The sequence below is a fragment of the Ahaetulla prasina genome, chromosome 7, assembly GCF_028640845.1.
Source record: "Ahaetulla prasina isolate Xishuangbanna chromosome 7, ASM2864084v1, whole genome shotgun sequence".
In the NCBI taxonomy this organism is placed as follows: Eukaryota; Metazoa; Chordata; class Lepidosauria; order Squamata; family Colubridae; genus Ahaetulla; species Ahaetulla prasina.
The window spans coordinates 99,599,803-99,620,517 of NC_080545.1; the positions used below are offsets into that span (position 1 = coordinate 99,599,803).

Below are 20,715 nucleotides of genomic sequence, written 5' to 3' on the forward strand. Positions count from 1 at the left end.
TTAATAGACTACATATTAATTATATTATATGCTAATTATTATACACATGTGATGTATGATTTAGTATGTTTGGGGAGGATCTCAGCAAACTTTTAGGAGGCGGGGGGTGGGTGGGGAGAGTGTAACCTCATAGTACCTAAGCCAATGAGGAATGAGAAGGGATGCAATAGCCGGGATGCTCAGAAGGACAGGACTGTACAGGTAGTCCTTGACTTACAACAGTCCACTTAGTGACTGTTCAAAATTACAACGACACTGAAAAAGCCGACTTATGACCATTTTTCACACTTGCAACCATCGCAGCCTCTGCATGATCAGAATTCAGCTGCTTGGCCACTGGCTCGTATTTATGACCGTTGCATGTCCCAGGGTCACGTGATCTCCTTTTGCGACCTTCCCGGCCAGCAAAGTCAATGGGGAAAAAGCCTGATTCACTTAACAACCGTGTTACTAACTTAACAACTGCAGTGATTCACTTAACAACTGTTGACGAGAAAGGCAGTCAAATGGGGCAAAATTAACTTAACAACCCCTCTCGCTTAGCCGCAGCAATTTTGGGCTCCATTGTGGTCGTAAGTCGAGGACTAGCTGTAGTAAGGAATTCAGCATCTGGAGGGCGCCAGGTTGACGAACACCGGGCTGCAATTCACTTTTTCCCCCCCCACCCTCCTTTCCCAAAAAATAATTCAATTATTTTTCTCCAAAATCAGGATAGCAAATGATTCGGCCTGGATTCAAATGTAACCAAGACTGTGTTTTATTTGACCCTGGGCTATTTTTAAATAAATGAACAAAATCATCAGTCGAGTCAACTCCTGCAAACTTAATTCTGTTTTGCTGCAGTTTTATATTAATATGTTCAAAATCTTCATTATACTAACAGTTCTTATTATTGTTTAAATCCTATTAAGAGAATAGACATTTTTTTAAAGGAACAAATCTTTACTTTATTGGAAAGGATTGGATGCCAATCCTTTCCAGCTCTAGCCTCCAAGATCTCATTAGCGATTAATTAGTTTTTTTTTAATTAAACCTGGTTATTTGGATTTACTTTGATTATCTCAATCGTCTCTCAAGGCAAATTCCTTGTGTGTCCAATCACACTTGGCCAATAAAAATTCTATTCTATTCTATTCTATTCTATTCTATTCTATTCTATTCTATTCTATTCTATTCCAATAAAGAATTCTATTCTATTCTATTCTATTCTATTCTATTCTATTCTATTCTATTCTATTCTATTCTATTCTATTCCATTATTATTCTATTCTATTCTATTCTATTCTATTCTATTCTATTCTATTCTATCCTTCATTCCAATATTATTCTATTCTATTCTATTCTATTCTATTCTATTCTATTCTATTCTATTCTATTCTATTCTATCCTATCCTTTCATTCCAATATTATTCTATTCTATTCTATTCTATTCTATTCTATTCTATTCTATTCTATTCTATTCTATTCTATTCTATTCTATTCTATTCTATTCTATTCTATTCTATTCTATTCTTCTATTCTATTCTTCTATTCTATTCTACTCTGTTCTATTCTATTCTATTCTATTCTATTCTATTCTATTCTATTCTATTCTATTCTATTCTATTCTATTCTATTCTATTCTATTCTATTCTATTCTACCTTGCAAGCAAGCCACCAGCCCCTTCTTGCCCGCGCACCTCAACTTGCTTCCCCCGCCCTTTGGCCACGCGCAACCTAACACATGCTGACGACTCCGCCCGCGAAACCCGCCCTCTGAGCCTGATGCTTCTCCGAGAGTGGTGCCGCTATCGCCCTATCGCAGAGCATGCTCCCTATGGCTCCTCCTTCAAGCGGAAGAGTTGCCAGGTGCGGACCAATGAGGCGTCGCGCGTAGTTAATGACGTAATGCACGAAAGACTATAAAAGTGCTGGAACCAGCCATAAATATGGAGTGCTTTATAGTAGTCACTTCCGGTGCGGCACTGCGCTTTATGCCGTAAATGCAGGTTACCCCAATAAAGTTGTTCTCCCCAGCTAATTTCCAGATATTTTTGGCTAATGTGCTTTTATAAAGAAAGGCATCTGTCTGAACGTGAAAACTCCGGTGTTCTCTTCCCCTTTTGGATAAAAGAGGACGCCCAAAGCTGAGTTGAACCTTGTGCCAGTATGTGTGTATTTATATTTCATATCGATATATAGTTTATAAAAATATATTTTTTAATTTATTATTTCATTTTTCAAATATTTTAAAACTTTTATAAAATATATTTCATATTTATATGTTTATATGTACTACAAATATATAAAATATATTTACATATTCAAATATGCTAATGCAGCCTGTTATTAACAGCAACTGCTTGCAATATTGCAGGTTCAAGTCCCACCAGGCCCAAGGTTGACTCAGCCTTCCATCCTTTATAAGGTAGGTAAAATGAGGACCCAGATTGTTGGGGGGCAATAAGTTGACTTTGTAAATATACAAATAGAATGAGACTATTGCCTTACACACTGTAAGCCGCCCTGAGTCTTCGGAGAAGGGCGGGATATAAATGCAAAAAAAATTAAAAATAATAATAGATATATATTTCATATATATATATATATGTAAATTATATATGGTAAAAATATTTCATATTTACGTATTCATGTATTTTATATATAAAATAGATATTTAAAAAGACATTTCATTATATGTAAATTATATACTGTACAAAATATATACTTCATATTTACACATATAGTTTATAAAATGGAATAGAACAGAATAGAATAGAATAGAATTTTTTTTTATTGGCCAAGTGTGATTGGACACACAAGGAATTTGTCTTGGTGCGTATGCTCTCAGTGTACATAAAAGAAAAGATACCTTCATCAAGGTACAACATTTACAACACAATTGATGGTCAGTATATCAATATAAATCATAAGGATTGCAAGCAGCAAGTTACAGTCATACAGTCATAAGTGGAAAGAGATTGGTGATGGGAACGATGAGAAGATTAATAGTAGTGCAGATTGAGTAAATAGTTTGACAGTGTTGATGGAATTATTATTATTATTATTATTATTATTATTATTATTAGAATAGAATAGAATAGAATAGAATAGAATAGAATAGAATTTTTTTATTGGCCAAGTGTGATTGGACACACAAGGAATTGGTCTTGGTGCATACGCTCTCAGTGTACATAAAAGAAAAGATACGTTCATCAAGAATCATAAGGTACAACACTTAATGATAGTCATAGGCTACAAATAAGCAATCATATATATAGAATATACAATAGAATGGAATAGAATTTTTTATTGGCCAAGTGTGATTGGACACACAAGGAATTTGTCTTTGGTTCATATGCTCTCATTGTACATAAACGAAAATATACGTTCAACAAGAATTCTAAGGTCCAACACTTAATGATAGTCATAAGGTACAAATAAGCAACTGGGAAACAATATGACTATAAATTTTAAGAATACAAGCAACAAAGATACAGTCATACAGTGAAAAGTGGAAGGAGATGGGTGATGGGAACAATGAGAAGATTAATAGTAGTGCAGATTTAGTAAATAGTTTGACAGTGTTGAGGGAATTATTTGTTTAGCAGAGTGATGGCATTCGGGAAAAAACTGTTCTTGTGTCTAGTTGTTCTGGTGTTCAATGCTCTATAGCGTCGTTTTGAGGGTAGGAGTTGAAACAGTTTATGTCCTGGATGTGAGGGATCTGTAAATATTTTCACGGCCCTCTTCTTGATTCATGCAGTATACAGGTCCTCAATGGAAGGCAGGTTGGTAGCCATTGTTTTTTCTGCAGTTCTAATGATCCTCTGAAGTCTGTATCTGTCTTGTTGGGTTGCAGAACCAAACCCGTTATAGAAGTGCAGATGACAGACTCAATAATTCCTCTGTAGAACTGGATCAGCAGCTCCTTTATAAAAAGATATATTTGATACATATGTAACTGTATATTGTACAATATATATATTTCATATTTACATATATATCTTATATATGATATTAGAAAAATATATATTTTGTATATAAATTAAATTATATATTGTAGAAATATATTTCATTATATATGCCAGCGTATGTAAATATACATATCTCTAAACTGCCAAACTTCCTTTAACGGGCTTTAGGTCTTTCCCTCTGGAGTTCTGGGCCGGCGATGGAAGAAGGAAAAATCGCCAATCTCTTCCCTCGGCTAATACGGGAAGGGAGGTTTACCCTTCTCCAAGAAGCGATGGAAAAAATTCCTGACCTGGACAGAGACGTGAGACAGAAGCACTGGGAGAAGTCGGGAGACACGCTTCTCCACTTCGCGGCCAGGCATGGCAAGCTGGATATCTTGCGTTACCTCACGGAGATCGTGGGAATGAACGTTGAGCTGGTGAACAGGGACTACAAGCGTCCCCTCCATGAAGCTGCCTCCATGGGCCACCGGGATTGCCTCTTATACCTTTTGGAACAGAAAGCCACAGTAGATTGCTTAAAAAACGCAGACTGGTATGGTGGGTTGGTCTGAAGAATTTTTCTCAGATGGAATAGAATAGAGTAGAATTTTTTATAAAAAATTATATTGGCCAAGTGTGGTTGGACACACAAGGAATTTGTCTTGGGGCGTATGCTCTCAGCGTACATAAAAGAAAAGATACTTTCATCAAGAATCATAAGGTACAACATTTAATGATAGTCATAGGGTACAAATAAGCAATCAGGAACCAATATCGATATAAATTGTAAGGATACCAGCAACAAAGTTACAGTCATACAGTCATAAGTGGAAAGAGATTGGTGGTGGGAACGATGAGACGATTAATAGTAGTGTAGATTTAGTAAATAGTTTGACAGTGTTGAGGGAATTCTTTGTTTAGCAGTGTGATGGCCTTCGGGAAAAAACTGTTCTTGTGTCTAGTTGTTCTGGTGTGCAATGCTCTGTAGCATCGTTTTGAGGGTAGCAGTTGAAACAGTTTATGTCCAGGATGTGAGGGGTCCGTAGATATTTTCACAGCCCTCTTTTTGACTCCTGCAGTAGACAGGTCCTCAATGGAAGGCAGGTTGATAGCCATTGTTTTTTCTGCAGTTCTAATGATCCTCTGAAGTCTGTGTCTGGCTTGTTGGGTTGCAGAGCCAAACCAGACAGTTATAGAGGTGCAGATGGTAGACTCAAAAATTCCTCTGTAGAACTGGATCAGCAGCTCCTTGGGCAGTTTGGCGCAGAAAGAACATTCTTGGGAGACCACGAGGAGATCACAAGAGCCCAGACCCTGCTGGCCTTTTGCTTTGGTTCTAAGGGGCAGGATATGGGGCTGGGCCCATGCAATTGGCTATGTTAATTCTGACCAATGGGTCAGTTTTTAATTCCAGTTGAGGTTTCATGCGTGTGGTTCTATTTTTATATATATATATATATATATATATATATATATATATATATATATATATATATATATATATATATATATATATATATATATATATATATATATATATATATATATATATATATATATATATATATATATATATATATATATATATATATATATATAGCTTTATGTTATGAGGGTGAAGGTTTCTTCTCCAAGCTTTCTGAACATTTCGTTACCAGGCTAGGTAACAACTTCAGTGGAGTTTAAGGAATGTGTTAGTGTTGTTCTCTTTATAAGGGCTTCAGGTGTGGGTGTTTATATTATAATTTACTTTAGCCACCTAGAGTCATGAACTTGAGATAGGGGGCCATGTACAGCGAAATAATAAACAAAATTTTGGGTTTCTAGATGAAGATGATGTAGATATTAATCTACAGGTAGTCCTTGATTTACGACCACAATTGGGACCAGAATTTCTGTTGCGGGTGCTTGTTCAGTAAGTCACATCTGATTTTACACCCCCTTTTTGGCACAATTGTTAAGCAAATCAGTGCAATTGTTAAGGGAATCACACAGTCACTTAAGCAAATCCGGCATGAACTTGCCAAAGGCTTATTGTACCACTTAAGGAGGAATCAAAGGGGAAGACGAACCTTCTCAGTTGAGGTTCCTCAACCTCTCAAAGAGATTTCTGGCTGGTCCCAGGGAGGCCAGAGATCATACAGAATACAAAATAACAGCATTGGAAGGGACCTTGGAGATCTTCTAGTCCAACCCCCTGCTTAAGCAGGAGACCCTATGCCATTTTAGGCAAATGGTTGTTCAGTCCCTTCTTAAAAGCCCTCCAGCGATGAAGCTCCCACAACTTCTGAAGGCAACTTCTGTTCCACTGGTTGATTGTTCTCACTGTCAGGAAAATTTCTCCTTAATTCCGGGTTGCTTCTCTCCTTGCTCAGTTTCCATCCATTGCTTCTTGTCTTGTCTTCTGGTGCTTTGGAAAAATGTGTTGACCCCCTTCCTCTTTGTGGCAGCCCCTTAAATATTAGAAGAGTGCTATAATGTCACACCTGGTCCTTCTCTTCATTAGAATAGACGTACTCAGGCCCTGCAACTTTTCGTCGTATGTTGTAGCCCCCTAATCAAATTTGTTGCTCTTCTCTGCACTCTTTCCAGAGTCTCAACATCTTGATATTGTGAGGACCAAACCTGGATACAGAAGTCCAAGTGTGGCCTTACCAAGGCATTATAAAGCAGTATATCACTTCTCGTGATCTTGATTCTATCCCTCTGTTAATGCAGCCAAGGATTGCATTGGCTTTTTTGGCAGCTCCCGCACACGGCTGGCTCATATTTAAGTGTTTGTTTACTAGGCCTCCAAGATCATTCTCACAATTACTACAACAGAGCAAAATTTTCACCTAGTTGGTACCTGTACAATTGACTTTTTCTTGCCTTACTTTTTTTTCCTACATTGAATTTCATTGAATTTCATACATTGAAAAAATAATTGCTACCAACCTGCCTTCCATTGAGGACCTGTATACTGCACGAATCAAGAAGAGGGCCGTGAAAATATTTACAGATCCCTCACATCCTGGACATAAACTGTTTCAACTCCTACCCTCAAAACGACGCTACAGAGCACTGCACAACAGAACAACTAGACACAAGAACAGTTTTTCCCCGAAGGCCATCACTCTGCTAAACAAATAATTCCCTCAACACTGTCAAACTATTCACTAAATCTGCACTGCTATTAATCTTCTCATAGTTCCCATCACCCATCTCGTTCCACTTATGACTGTATGACTATAACTTTGTTGCTGGCAATCCTTACGATTTATATTGATATATTGACCATCAATTGTGTTGTAAATGTTGTACCTTGATGAACGTATCTTTTCTTTTATGTACACTGAGAGCATATGCACCAAGACAAATTCCTTGTGTGTCCAATCACACTTGGCCAATAAAAAATTCTATTCTATTCTATTCTATTCTATTCTATTCTATTCTATTCTATTCTATTCATTTTGTTAGTTCAAGTCTACGGAGATCCACCTGGGAGCTGTTTTTCTGATACGTCTGGATGATCTCCCATGAAGAGTCTTGAGAAGGTTAATTATTCTCCATTTTCTAGGACTCCTCTTATGATGGCTTGTACGAGGAGGAACCTGGAGATCATCCGAGATCTTGTCCAGCACGGAGCCAACCTGCGGCTGAAGAACAAGGACGGCTGGAATTGCTTCCACATCGCCAGCCGCGAAGGAGATCCAAGGATCGTCCAATACTTGCTGGATGCTTCTCCGGATATTTGGGACACGGAAAGCCGGATCCGAAGGACCCCTCTCCACACAGCAGGTTGCATCGCGTGCGCCCCTCTTAAAAGGGTTTGAGTTGCTTGATCGGCAGTCGGTGAATAAGTCACTCTGGGAAATGGGTGCAATTCCTTAGACAGGATTTTGCTTTGAACTTTCTTGGTGGTTATCCTGACCCCCCCCGGGTTCAATCCATCCACCAGGAGTTGCAATCTACAGGCAGTCCTCAACTTACGACCGCAACTGAGCCCAAATTTTCTGCTGCCTAAGTCAGACTGTTTTGCCTCATTTTCTGACCAGAGTTGTTAAGTGAATCACTGCTCTTGTTAAGTTGGAAATACAGTTGTTAAGGGAATCTGGCTTCCCCATTGACTTTGCTTGTCAGAAGATCGCCAAAGGGGATCGTGTGACCCCCCCCCCCCCGGGACACTGCGACCGTCATAAATATGAAACGGTTGCTAAGCATTTGAATTTTGATTCACGTGACCATGGGGATGCTGCATGGTTAAGTGTGTGAAAACCGGTCATAAGTCACTTTTTTTTTGGTAAAAAGTTTTTTATTTTTTATTTTCTTATACACATATAGTAAATGTACATTTTCTTATTCATAGATAATCATACATATTTTCTCTAAAGATAGCACAAAAATAAAACATTTTAATTGCATTTGGAGTTGCTCTTCTACCCTTTCTTTCCCTCCATTTTACAGCAAGTCTTCTTCTTCCTTTTCCCTCCCTCCTTCTTCTCCTTTCCTACCTTCTTCCTCCTCCTCTCCCTCCTCATACCTACTTCCCTTTCCTCTCCCCCACTCCTCTCCTCTTTCCCTCCTTTCTCACCTTCTCTCCTACTCTTATCCCCTAACTTATCTTGCTCTCCTTCTCCTTCTCCTTCTCCTTCCCTCCATCCCTCTCTCTTTATTTATTTATTTATTTATTTATTTTATTAGATTTTTATACCGCCCTTCTCCCGAAGGACTCAGGGCGGTGTACAGCCAAAATAAAATACAGAATATATACAATTAAAAGAATTTAAAATAAACTATTACTAAACGGCCGATAATTTAAAAAATTTAAAAATTTAAAATATTACTAAAACCCCAATTTAAAATCAACTATTTATGCCAGTCCTGCTTGAATGAATAAATATGTTTTTAGCTCACGCCGAAAGGTCCAAAGATCAGGCACTTGACGTAAGCCAGGGGGGAGTTCGTTCCAGAGCGTTGGTGCTCCCACAGAGAAGGCCCTACTCCTGGGGGCCGCCAGCCGACATTGTTTGGCGGACGGCACCCTGAGAAGGCCCTCTCTGTGAGAGCGTTCGGGTCGGTGGGAGGCATGCGGTAACAGCAGGCGGTCTCGTAAGTAGCCGGGTCCTAAGCCATGGAGCGCTTTAAAGGTGGTAACCAGGATCTTGAAGCGCACCCGAAAGACTACAGGAAGCCAGTGCAGACTACGGAGCAGTGGTGTTACGTGGGAGCCACAAGAGGCTCCCATTACCACTCGCGCAGCTGCATTCTGGACTAACTGCAGCCTCCGGGTGCACCTCAAGGGCAGCCCCATGTAGAGAGCATTGCAATAATCCAGCCGAGACGTAACCAGAGCGTGAGTGACCGTGCATAAGGCATCCCGGTCAAGGAAGGGACGCAACTGGCAAACCAAGCGAACTTGGTAAAAGGCCCTCCTGGTGACGGCCGCCAGATGTTCATCAAAGGACAGCCGACCATCCAGGAGGACGCCCAAGTTGCGAACCACCTCCTTTGGGGCCACTAACTGCTCAACAGTCAGCTGCGGTGCAGCTGACTGTACCGTGCCGCATCCACAGCCACTCCGTCTTGGAGGGATTGAGCTTGAGTCTGTTTCTCCCCATCCAGACCCGTACGGCTTCCGGACAGCACTTGACCGCTGGGGTGGTCCGGGTGAAAAGTACAGCTGAGTATCATCAGCGTACAGATGATAACTCACCCCGAAACCACTGATGACCTCACCCAGCAGCTTCATGTAGATGTTGAACAGGGTAGGCGAGAGAATCGACCCCTGAGGTACCCCACAAGTGAGGCACCTCGAGGACGACCTCTGCCCCCCTGTCAACACTGTCTGCGACCGGTCGGAGAGATAGGAGGAGAACCACTGATAAACGGTGCCTCCCACTCCCAATCCCTCCAACCGGCGCAGCAGGATACCATGGTCGATGGTATCAAAAGCCGCTGAGAGATCTAATAGGACCAAGGCAGAGGAACAACCCCTATCCCTGGCCCTCCAGAGGTCATCCACCAACGCGACCAAAGCCGTCTCTGTGCTGTAACCGGGTCGGAAGCCGGACTGGAACGGGTCTAGATAGACAGCTTCCTCCAGGTGCCAGGGAAGCTGCCATGCAACCACACTCTCTACAACCTTTGCTAAAAAGCGAAGGTTGGAGACTGGACGATAATTTCCCAAAATAGCTGGGTCCAGGGAGGGCTTCTTCAGGAGAGGTCTCACCACCGCCTCCTTCAAGGCCTTTAAGTCACTTTTTACCGTGTAGTTGTAACTTCAAACAATCACTGAATAAATGCATTATTTATATAATCCCTGCATTATTTTATTTTAAGCCACCCAGAATCTTGTCAAAATGAGACGGGCAGCTGTAGAAATTGAGTAAATAAACCTTAACAAAGGAATCTTTCATTTAGTCAACAGGAATGATTTTAGCTAGTCAAAAGAGGGTGGCCAGAGTTTCCTGTGGTGTCTTGACTTTCTTCACCATTGTGGGGAAGGCGGAGTCTAGAACCGAGCAGAGGGACTTCAGCCCAACCTCCCTTGCAGGGTTGTTGTGATTTAAAACAGCTGCTGCCCTCAACATATACCGTGTTTCCCCAAAAATAAGACCCGGTCTTATCTTAATTTTTGCTTCAAAAGACACATTAGGGCTTATTTTCGGGTTAGAGCTTATTTTTGGGGAAATACTGTACTAAATGCATCCATCTGACCGACAATCTTAAGAGGCTTATTTTGTGGGTAGGGCTTATTAATTACGAGCATCCTGAAAATTTTCCGGTTGGCTCTTCTTTTTGGGGAAACATGATACTTGCTTAAGTTTAAGGATCGAATTTGATGAGTAAATATCTCAGGAGAAAAATCTTTCTTTTGCAATTTAGAGCTTCCTGGGAATTTGGGCGGCTGGGGATGACGGGGGCTGGAGTGTAAGATATCTGGAAAGGGCCCACATGATGGAAGCTGCTGCCAGTGTTCAAAACTAGCCACGTTTCCTTCTCTGTTGCAGCGATGCACGGATGCCTGGAGGTCGTGAAAATTCTCCTTGAAAGGTGAGCTGAGTTTTGCTCCTCCCGATTTGCAGATAGTCCTCGACTTACGACCACAAAGGAGCCCCACATTTCTGCTCCCAACAAGGCAGTCCTTAAATGAATTTGGTTCTATTTTTATGAGCTCGCTTGCCACAGTGGTTAAGTGAACTACTGCAGTTGTTAACTCAGTAACACGGTTGTTAAGTGAATCTGGCGTCCTCATTGGCTTTGTTTGTCAGAAGGTCGGCAAACGGGATCACGTGACCCCAGGACACTGTGACCGTCATAAATACGAGTCAGTTGCAACGGTCGTAAGTGCGAAAAACAATCCTAAGTCGCTTTTTACAGGGCTGTTGTAACTTTGAACGGTCACTAAATGAACTGTTGTAAGTCAAGGACTACCTGGATATACCATCAGATCGTTGCGGAATCTTAAGTGACCACAAACATAAGACTTTCTCCTGGAGAAACTGGCCTGAATTTGGTCCTTCAAGTCTTATCCAGGTGTTTTCATTGCCGTGGTGTTTGGTCATTCGATGTAGAGAAAAATGAAGTCTTACACTTAGGCAAGAAAAAGGACACACACAAACTGCGGGAAACCAGGCTTAATAGCGGTAACTGTGAGAGGGATCTTGGAGTCGTAGTGGACAACCAGCTAAATATGAGCCAGCAGTGTGTGGCGGCAGCCAAAAAAGCCAATACAATCCTAAATTGCATTAACAGTGGGATATAATCAAGATCAAGTGAGGTATAATACCACTCTATAAAGCTTAGTAAAACCACACCTAGAATCCTGCATCCAGTTTTGATCCCCACACTATAAAAAGATGTGGAGACTCTAGAAAAAGTGCAGAGGAGAGCAACCAAGAGGATTAGGGGACAGGAGGCTAAAACATATGAAGAACGGTTGTAGGAACTGGGCCTGGCTAGTCTAGTGAAGAGAAGGACCAGGGGAGACAGGATAGGAGTCTTCCAATATTTGAGGGGCTGCCACAGAGAGGAGGAAGGGGGTCAAGTTTTTTTCCAAGACATCCAAAGGCCAGGCAAGGAATAATGGATGGAAACTGACCAAGGAGAGATTCAACCTGGAAATAAGGAGAAATTTTCTGACAGTGAGAACAATCAACCGATGGAACAGAAGTTTTTTTTTTTTTTTGCATTTATATCCCGCCCTTCTCCGAAGATTCAGAGCGGCTTACACTAAGTTAGCAACAGTCTCCATCCTATTTGTATATTTATATACAAAGTCAACTTATTGCCCCCAACAATCTGGGTCCTCATTTTACCTACCTTATAAAGGATGGAAGGCTGAGTCAACCTTGGGCCTGGTGGGACTAGAACCTGCAGTAATTGCAAGCAGCTGTGTTAATAACAGACTGTGTTAATAACAGACCCCTCGCATCCTGGATATAAACTGTTTCAACTCCTACCCTCAAAACGACGCTATAGAGCACTGCACACCAGAACAACTAGACACAAGAACAGTTTTTTCCCGAAGGCCATCACTCTGCTAAACAAATAATTCCCTCAATACTCAAACTATTTACTAAATCTCCACTACTATTAATCTTCTCATCGTTCCCATCACCAATCTCCTTCCACTTATGACTGTATCTTTGTTGCTGGCAATCCTTATGATTTATATTGATATATTGACCATCAATTGTGTTGTAAATGTTGTACCTTGATGAACGTATCTTTTCTTTTATGTACACTGAGAGCAGATGCACCAAGACAAATTCCTTGTGTGTCCAACCACACTTGGCCAATAAAAAATTCTATTCTATTCTATTCTGTCTTACCAGTCTGAGCCACAGAGGCCCTTCAGTTGCCTTCAGTAGTTGTGGGAGCTTCATCACTGGACTGGACTGCCATCTGTCAGCAATGGTGTAGGGTCTCCAGCTTCGGCGGGGGGTTGGAGTAGATGACCTACAAGGGACCTACCAAGTCTCTTCCAACTCTGTTAATCTGTAAAATCTTCTCTTTCCTTCCCATTGATTAATTGATGGATTATTACAATTTCGGTTCAATTTTGTATGGTACAACTTAAGGCAGCATGTGTGCCCCCCCACCCCCCGTTTGCTACTTGTCCCAGCACAACAGTCCTGTAGGGTGGGATGGGCTGAGCGACTGGTCCAAAATCCCCCAGCCAACTACTGTGACTAGAGGAGGACTAGAACTCACCGTCCGCCTGGTCTCTGGTCCCGCACCTTCACTGATTTTCCCAGCTGGCTCTTGATTGTGCTTTGGGCTGGGTTCAAACTGTCAATTTTACTGTCTTTTCTGCCTTTATTCCAAGGTGCCACTACATGCCGGACAGTCGGGACCACTGTGGGGTGACCCCATTCATGGACGCTATACAAAACGGCCACTTGGACATTGCCAGGGTGCTTCTAGAGAAACATCAGGTGCGTTTGTCTTCTACTTGGTCCGACAGGTGTATCTGGAAGTTTTATCCCTGGTAACTTAAGAGTACAGGTAGCTCTCGACTTACAACAGTGCATTTTGTGGCCTGTGATGACCCGGGGCGTGGCACAAAGGCAGCACAGCCAGAGAAGCGGTACGAGTCCTTTTACGGGCAACAACTTTGCCCCCAACATCCCGTTTACTCTCCGGCTTGGCAAAAAAGCTCTCCCACGAAACTGCAGCAGCTTCTGGCTGCAGACACTCCAGTCCAAACGCTGTAAGCAGAATGACTGCAAATCAGTCACTCCAGCAGGACAAGGTAAGGAGTCCCAGAAGCACAGAATTCACGGCAATAATTCCAGCAAGTCAAGATAGCCACACAGAAGCACGACAATAATTCAAACAGTCAGGAGAAATGCCAGGAATGCAGGCCACAACTCTCAATACTAGATGAATTAATAATAATAACAGAGTTGGAAGGGACCTTGGAGGTCTTCTAGTCCAACCCCCTGCCCAGGCAGGAAACCCTACACCATTTCAGACAAATGGTTATCCAACATTTTCTTAAAAATTTCCAGTGTTGGAGCATTTACAACTTCTGCAGGCAAGTCGTTCCACTTATTGATTGTTCTAACTGTCAGGAAATTTCTCCTTAGTTCTAAGTTGCTTCTTTCCTTGATCAGTTTCCACCCATTGCTTCTTGTTCTACCCTCAGGTGCTTTGGAGAACAGCTTGACTCCCTCTTCTTTGTGGCAACCCCTGAGATATTGGAACAGTGCTATCATGTCTCCCCTAGTCCTTCTTTTTGTTAAACTAGACATAGCCAGTTCCTGCAACCGTTCTTCATATGTTTTAGCCTCCAGTCCCCTAATCATCTTTGTTGCTCTTCTCTGCACTCTTTCCAGAGTCTCAACATCTTTTTTACATCGTGGCGACTAAAACTGAATGCAATATTCCAAGGGTGGCCTTCCCAAGGCATCATATAGTGTTATTAACACTTCACGTGTTCTTGATTCTATCCCTCTGTTTATGCAGCCCAGAATTCAGTGTTTGTTCCCGACAAACGCCTCTCCTTTAAACTCCATCCCCAGGTGTGCCTTCTGAAGGGAATCAGGGCCCTTTCCTTCTTCGTAAGCCACGCAACCCATGTTACTCTCTTCTGCGTTCTTCCCTGCGTGCCCTAGGATGAGGAGGGGTTGGGCCTTGGTCTTCATCTGAACCCCCTCTCCATTGTTCTATCTCTCCCCTGCTCTGCCCAGCCTGACTTTGCCCTTCCCCAGTTTCCTCCATAGCCAACGGAGCTACTCTCCCACTCTCTATCCGCTGTTCATTTTCTGTCTCCGATGGGTGCATGACATGGCCATTCAACCAGGGGTGAAATCCTGCAGGTTCTGACAAGTTCTGGAGAACCAGTAGTGGAAATTTTGAGTAGTTTGGAGAACCAGCAAATACCACCTTTGGCTGGGCCCAGAGTGGGGAGGGAATGGAGATTTTACAGTATCCTTCCCCTAGAGTGGGGTGGGAATGGAGATTGTGCAGTATTCTTCCACTGCCATGCCCACCAAGCCACACCACACCTAAGCCACACCCACAGAACCGGTAGTAAAAAAAGTTGGATCATTCAATGTTTACGATGGCATTGAAAAAAGTTACTTTTATCTCTTTATCCACAATTGGGACTGCTGCAGTATCCCTTGGCGACTGACTCATATTTATGATGGTTCCAGTGTCCCGTGGTTATGCAATCCGTTTTTGCGATCTTTCTGTCCCAAAGAGGCTTTTTCACAAGGCAACTGGACTTTGTTTTTCCTTGAAGATGTTTCGCTTCTCATCCAAGAAGCTTCTTCAGTTCTGACCTGAATGGTGGAGGATGGAAGGATTTTTATTCCTTGCAGTCGTCTGGTCGTTAGTACTCTCTCTGAGAGTCGTTGAGACCACTTGAAAGTTGGAGGGCACTGTTGTGGCTCCGACCCCTGGGCCTGGCCTCCTAAAGCCAGATGACTCAGAGAGTGAGGAGGAGGAGGAGCTGACAAGGCCTCTTTTCCCCTCTGGACCTTCCTCCTCCCTGGCACCATCCCAGGTTCCAGTTGCAGGCCAGGAAGAGGAGGAGGAGGAGCTAACAAGGCCTCTTTCCCCCGACCCCTCCTCCTCCCTGGCAACGCCCCAAGAGCCAGCTGCGGAGGATCAATCTTGGCTCGATCCGAGACAGCGATATCGAGAAAGGCATGAGCTGCAGAGGAGGAGGTAGGGCAGGCCCAGGGAGTGCTGAGTCACGGAGCCACACCCCACAGGGGATAAAAGCAGGTGGGGTTGCTCTGTAGGCCCTTGTGTCGGACAAAGCTACGAGCTACTAGGATGAGCTTCTTCATACTCTTGGATTGAAGGCTGGGATTTCTGTGTGAGTAACTTTTGGATTATTCTGCGGGCTCCTGGTTGCTTTGGCAACGGATTGTCAGCACTCTGCTGCTTGATGAGAGACTTGCCAGGCACGTGAAGAAACGATGCCAGAACTGTTCTCTGCCAAAGGACACTCGGCCGATTGTAAATAAATTGCTGGCGGACGGCCTCGGCTGGCGTGTACTCATTGGAGAGTTGGGGGGGAACAGAATAGGCACAGATAAACCTCCAAGTGGCCTCAGCGACTCTCAGAAAGAGTACTAACAACCAGACGACTGCAAGGAATAGAAATCCTTCCATCCTCCACCATTCGGTCAGAACTGGAGAAGCTTCTTGGATGAGAAGTGAAACGTCTTGAAGGAAAAACTAAAGTGCAGTTGCCTTGTGAAAAAGCCCCCTTTTGGGACAACCGTGGACTTAAATATGAACAACTTGGTAAGCAACTGAATTTCGATCATGTGACCATGGGGATGTTGCAGTGGTCGTAAGTGTGAAAAACGATCAGTTCCGTTGTAACTTTGAACGGTCACTAAATGAATTGTTGTAAGTCGAGGACTACCTGTATGCCATCCCAAGATTTCTGTGACATCCTTTCTGTCCTCCCCAGCCTTCATTTGGGCCTCTGTGGCTCAGACCGGTAAGACAGTCTGTTATTAACAGCAACTGCTTGCAAATACTGCAGGTTCAAGTCCCACCAGGTCCAAGGTTGACTCAGCCTTCCATCCTTTATAAGGCTGGTAAAATGAGGACCCAGATTGTTGGGGGGGCAATAAGTTGACTTTGTATATAATATACAAATGGATGAAGACTATTGCTTAACACTGTGTAAGCCGCCCTGAGTCTTCGGAGAAGGGCGGGATATAAATGCAAATAATAAAAAAAATATTCGCGTTCTGCGTTCTGTTCCCCTTCTTGCAGGCTGATTACAAGATCAGAGATGCTATTGGCAATCAGCCATTGCACCGAGCTGCGATCACCGGACAGGACGATGGGCTTCGGTTCCTTGTGTCCGATCTTGGGGTTGAGGTTGACGAAGGGGCCACGAACCTCGGTCTCACTGCCCTGCATTACGCCGCAAAGGTACCTGCCTTTTTCATTGGGATTTGGGGTGGCTTCCTTTTATTGGGCGTTCTCCTGGATGGACGGCTGTCGTTTGAAGATCACCTGGCGGCTGTCTCCAGGAGAGCCTTTTACCAGGTTCGCCTGGTTTGCCAGTTGCGCCCCTTTCTGGACCGGGATGCCTTATGCACGGTCACTCATGCTCTCGTCACTTCTCGTCTGGATTATTGCAATGCTCTCTACATGGGGCTACCCCTGAAGTGCACTCGGAGACTCCAGTTAGTCCAGAATGCAGCTGGGCGGGTGATTGAAGGAGCCACACGTTGCTCCCGGGTAACACCACTCCTGCGCAGTCTGCACTGGCTACCTGTGGTCTTTCGGGTGCACTTCAAGGTTCTGGTTACCACCTTTAAAGCGCTTCATGGCTTAGGGCCCGGGTACTTACGGGACTGCCTGCTGTTACCCTATGCCTCCCACCGACCCGTACGCTCTCACAGAGAGGGTCTTCTCAGGGTGCCGTCCGCCAAGCAATGTCGGCTGGCGGCCCCCAGGGGAAGGGCCTTCTCTGTTGGAGCACCTACCCTCTGGAACGAACTTCCCCCCGGTTTGCGCCAACTATCTGACCTTCGGACCTTTTGCCGTGAATTAAAAACTTATTTATTTATCCAAGCGGGACTGGCTTGATTTTTAAATTTTCAAATTTTTTAATTTTTAGTAATTTATATGGGGTATTTTAGGCTGGGTCAATTTGACTGTTTTAATTTGGCCATTATTGAATATGTATTTTAATTGATATTTTAATTTTGTATATTTAACTGTTTTAACCTTGGCTGTACACCGTCCCAAGTCCTTCGGGAGAAGGGCGGTATAAAAATTTAAATAAATAAATAAATAAATAAATAAAATATTTTGTTTGTTTATATCCCGCCTTTATTATTTTTACAAATAAGTCAAGGAGCTGAAAGTACCCAACATATCTTCTACCTCTTTTTCCCACAACAACAACCTTGTGAGGTGGGTTGGACTGGCCCAAAGTCATCCAGCTGGTTTTCATGGCTAAGGCGGGACTAGAACTCACTGTCTCCTGCTGATTGGCTTAAATTCCCCCAGTTGACTTTCAGGTCTAAGGCGGGACTAAAACTCACTCTTTCCTGGTGATTGGCCCAAAGTCCCCCAGCCAGCATTCATGCCCAAGGCGGTACTAGAACTCACCGTCTCCTAGTGATTGGCTCAAAGTCATCCAACTAGTTTTTGTGCCTAAGGCAGGACTAGAACAGGACTTGGCAATTGGCTCAAAGTCCCTCAACCAATTTCATGCCTAAGGCGATACTAGAATTCCCTTTCCTCTGGTGATTGGGTCAAATTTGCCCAGCTGGCTTTCATGCTTAAGCTTAAGACAACAGGACTTGTCTCCAGAAGTTGTGGGTGCTCCTTCAATGAAGGTTTTCAAAAAGAGATTGGACAACCATTTGTCTGGAATGGTATAGGGTTTCCTGCCTGAGCAGGGGGTTGGACTAGAAGATCTCCAAGGTCCCTTCCACCTCTGTTATTCTATCTTTTGCTCCTGAGCTGAGGGAAGATGTTGTGTCTGCGCCCCCCCCCCCGAGCCGGGCCCCCTGCCAGAAAGTGACTTGGACAGTGAGGGGGAAGGGCCGTCAGGACTTACCTCGGGAGCACCGGCTTCCCTGGCTCAGCTCCAGGAGCCAGAGGCAGGCCAGGTGGAAGAGATAATGAGGCTTCCATCCCCTGACTCTTCCCCCCTCCCCCAGGCCATGCCTCCAGACCCAGCTGATGGCAATCAGGCCTGGCTGGACCCTAAGTACTGTTTGTTCCTGGGTGACTCATCAGCATTAAGGGAGATAACAGAGTCACTTGGCAGACGCTCGGTAGTTTGCTGCCAGAGCTGATAGTGCCAGCTAATTAAGCCATCGCTCGGACGGAGGTGAGGGGGGACAGAACAGAAGAGGAGAAATTCAATAGATGAATAATATATAAAGATGGCAACTGTGGTTAGCGTGTTAACCCGTTGGGTAAGCTCAGTGGATTGCAATGAATTGCATACATGACAATTCAAGGAGCTCAGACCTGATCTGTGGGTTTTTGTTCTGCCATGCAGGAAGGGCACCAGGGCACGATCCGATGCCTGCTTTCCTTGGGGGCTTCCTTGCACATGAAGGACAAGAAGCATCGAACTGGTAAGGCTGCCTCTCTGTCCCTACAGCACCCCACAGGTCCTGCAATGTCAAGGAGTAATCTCAATGTCAGCTAGCCAGCTTTCATGCCTAAGGCGGGACTAGAACTCACCGTCTCCTGGTGATTGGCCCAAAATCACCCAGCTGTCTGTCATATCTAACGCGGGACTAGAACTCATCATCTCCTGGTGATTGATTGAATGCCATCTAGCCAGCTTTCATGCCTAAGGCGGGACTAGAACTCACCGTCTCCTGGTGATTGGCCCAAAGTCACCTAGCCATCTTTCATGCCTAAGGCAGGACTAGAACTCACCATCTCCTGGTGATTGATTGAATGTCATCTAGCCAGCTTTCATGCCTAAGGCGGGACTAGAACTCACCGTCTCCTGGTGATTGGCCCAAAATCACCCAGCTGTCTTTCATATCTAAGGCGGGACTAGAACTCACCACTCTTGGTTTCCCGCCTGATGTCTTCACCACATTTGACGGCATTTAATACAGCACAATTTCTGACTAAAATGACTGCAATCAGCATTTGTGGGCCTGGTTGGGGTAGATTGCAGAGGTGATAACGAAATATAATTTTACGACATTTTATTCCAATTTACAATTTGTATTTTACCCTAGAACTATTGTATTTTACCCTACTCTCATTTTAAATTGTTTGTTTAGAATTTTATTGCTAATATGTGTTTGAACCTGTACGTTGATATGGCCTATAGATTAATCCATGGATCTGCAAACTTGGCTCTTTTAAGACTTGTGGACTTCAACTCCCAGAGTTCCAAAGCTGGCAGAGTTCAAAGCTGGCAGAGTTCAAAGCTGGCTGAGGAACTCTGGGAGTTGAAGTCCACAAGTGTTAAAAGAGCCACGTTTGCAGACCCCTAGGCTAATCAGTTAAGCAATAAATATAAAAATACTGTGTTAATGAAGATTAAATGTTGACTTTGATAACAGCTGGTGGGACCGAAATCGCATGGCTGCGTCCTCCCGTGGGACACAGAAAACCTTCACCGTCGCTCTGCTTTCTCTCTGCCCCATAGCGCTGCACATGGCTTCCGCAAGACAACACACCCCATGCGTGCGCTTCCTCCTGCAGGCAGGATTAAAGGATTCTCCGGACGATGCCTGGACGTACGCCAGGCAGCTGGCCAAGAAGACCGACCTTGTCCAACTCTTTGAGGACAACCGACTTTCTGGGAATGAGCATTAAAAAAAAAAAAAAAAACCACACACCTTCTCAACTGTTTTTTGATATGATTTGCGAGCAAAAGTTTTCCAGAGGCTGTTTCCCAAAATGCTGGACCCTATTTCCCTGAAAATAAGACCTCCCTGGATAATAAGCCCAATTGGGCTTTTGAGTGCATGCGCTAAAATAAGCCCCCCCCCTAAAAAGAAAGCCCTCCCCGAAAATATTTAAACGCATGCACAGTCAGTCCCTGCCATTGGTTAGGTTTAGGGAGACAGCTGGAAATCAGCTAAGACGGCCAGAGGAGCCCCATCTTGCACCACACACCCCAAAATAATAAGACCTCCCCGAAAATAAGGCCAAGCACTTATTTCGGGATTCAAAAAAAATATAAGACAGGGTCTTATTTTCAGGAAAACACGGTAGTAGGGGGAGGAGTTTGTTAGTCGATGGGGAATTCTGGGAGTTGAAGTTCACCCATGTGAAAGATTCTAAGGCTGAGAACCAGTAGTTGGTTCCT

General features: G+C 43.7%; 1 protein-coding gene across 2 annotated transcripts; it reads left to right on the forward strand.

Moving 5' to 3' along the window:
- The first annotated feature begins 1,942 nt into the window (after positions 1-1,942).
- Positions 1,943-20,237, forward strand: ANKRD16 (ankyrin repeat domain 16). 2 transcript variants are annotated; one of them, XM_058191922.1, is made up of 8 exons: positions 1,943-2,146; positions 4,125-4,491; positions 7,498-7,718; positions 10,931-10,973; positions 13,252-13,360; positions 16,674-16,835; positions 18,931-19,009; positions 20,050-20,237. In XM_058191922.1, the coding sequence occupies exons 2-8, from the start codon at positions 4,154-4,156 to the stop codon at positions 20,217-20,219; spliced, it is 1,122 nt and encodes a 373-aa protein (XP_058047905.1). In that variant the 5' UTR covers positions 1,943-2,146; positions 4,125-4,153; the 3' UTR covers positions 20,220-20,237. The 2 variants fall into 2 exon arrangements, with proteins under 2 accessions (XP_058047905.1, XP_058047906.1); XM_058191923.1 differs by having other exon boundaries at positions 19,964-20,092.
- Positions 20,238-20,715: the final 478 nt, after the last annotated feature.

What these genes read in the sequence shown, in the direction of transcription:
- ANKRD16 (XM_058191922.1), top strand. Translation starts at nt 4,154, where the DNA reads ATGGAAGAAGGAAAAATCGCCAATCTCTTCCCTCGGCTAATACGGGAA. An exon ending in TGCTTAAAAAACGCAGACTG is followed by an intron (nt 4,492 to 7,497) that starts GTATGGTGGGTT and finishes TCCATTTTCTAG; the next exon opens with GACTCCTCTTATGATGGCTT. An exon ending in CCCTGCATTACGCCGCAAAG is followed by an intron (nt 16,836 to 18,930) that starts GTACCTGCCTTT and finishes TCTGCCATGCAG; the next exon opens with GAAGGGCACCAGGGCACGAT.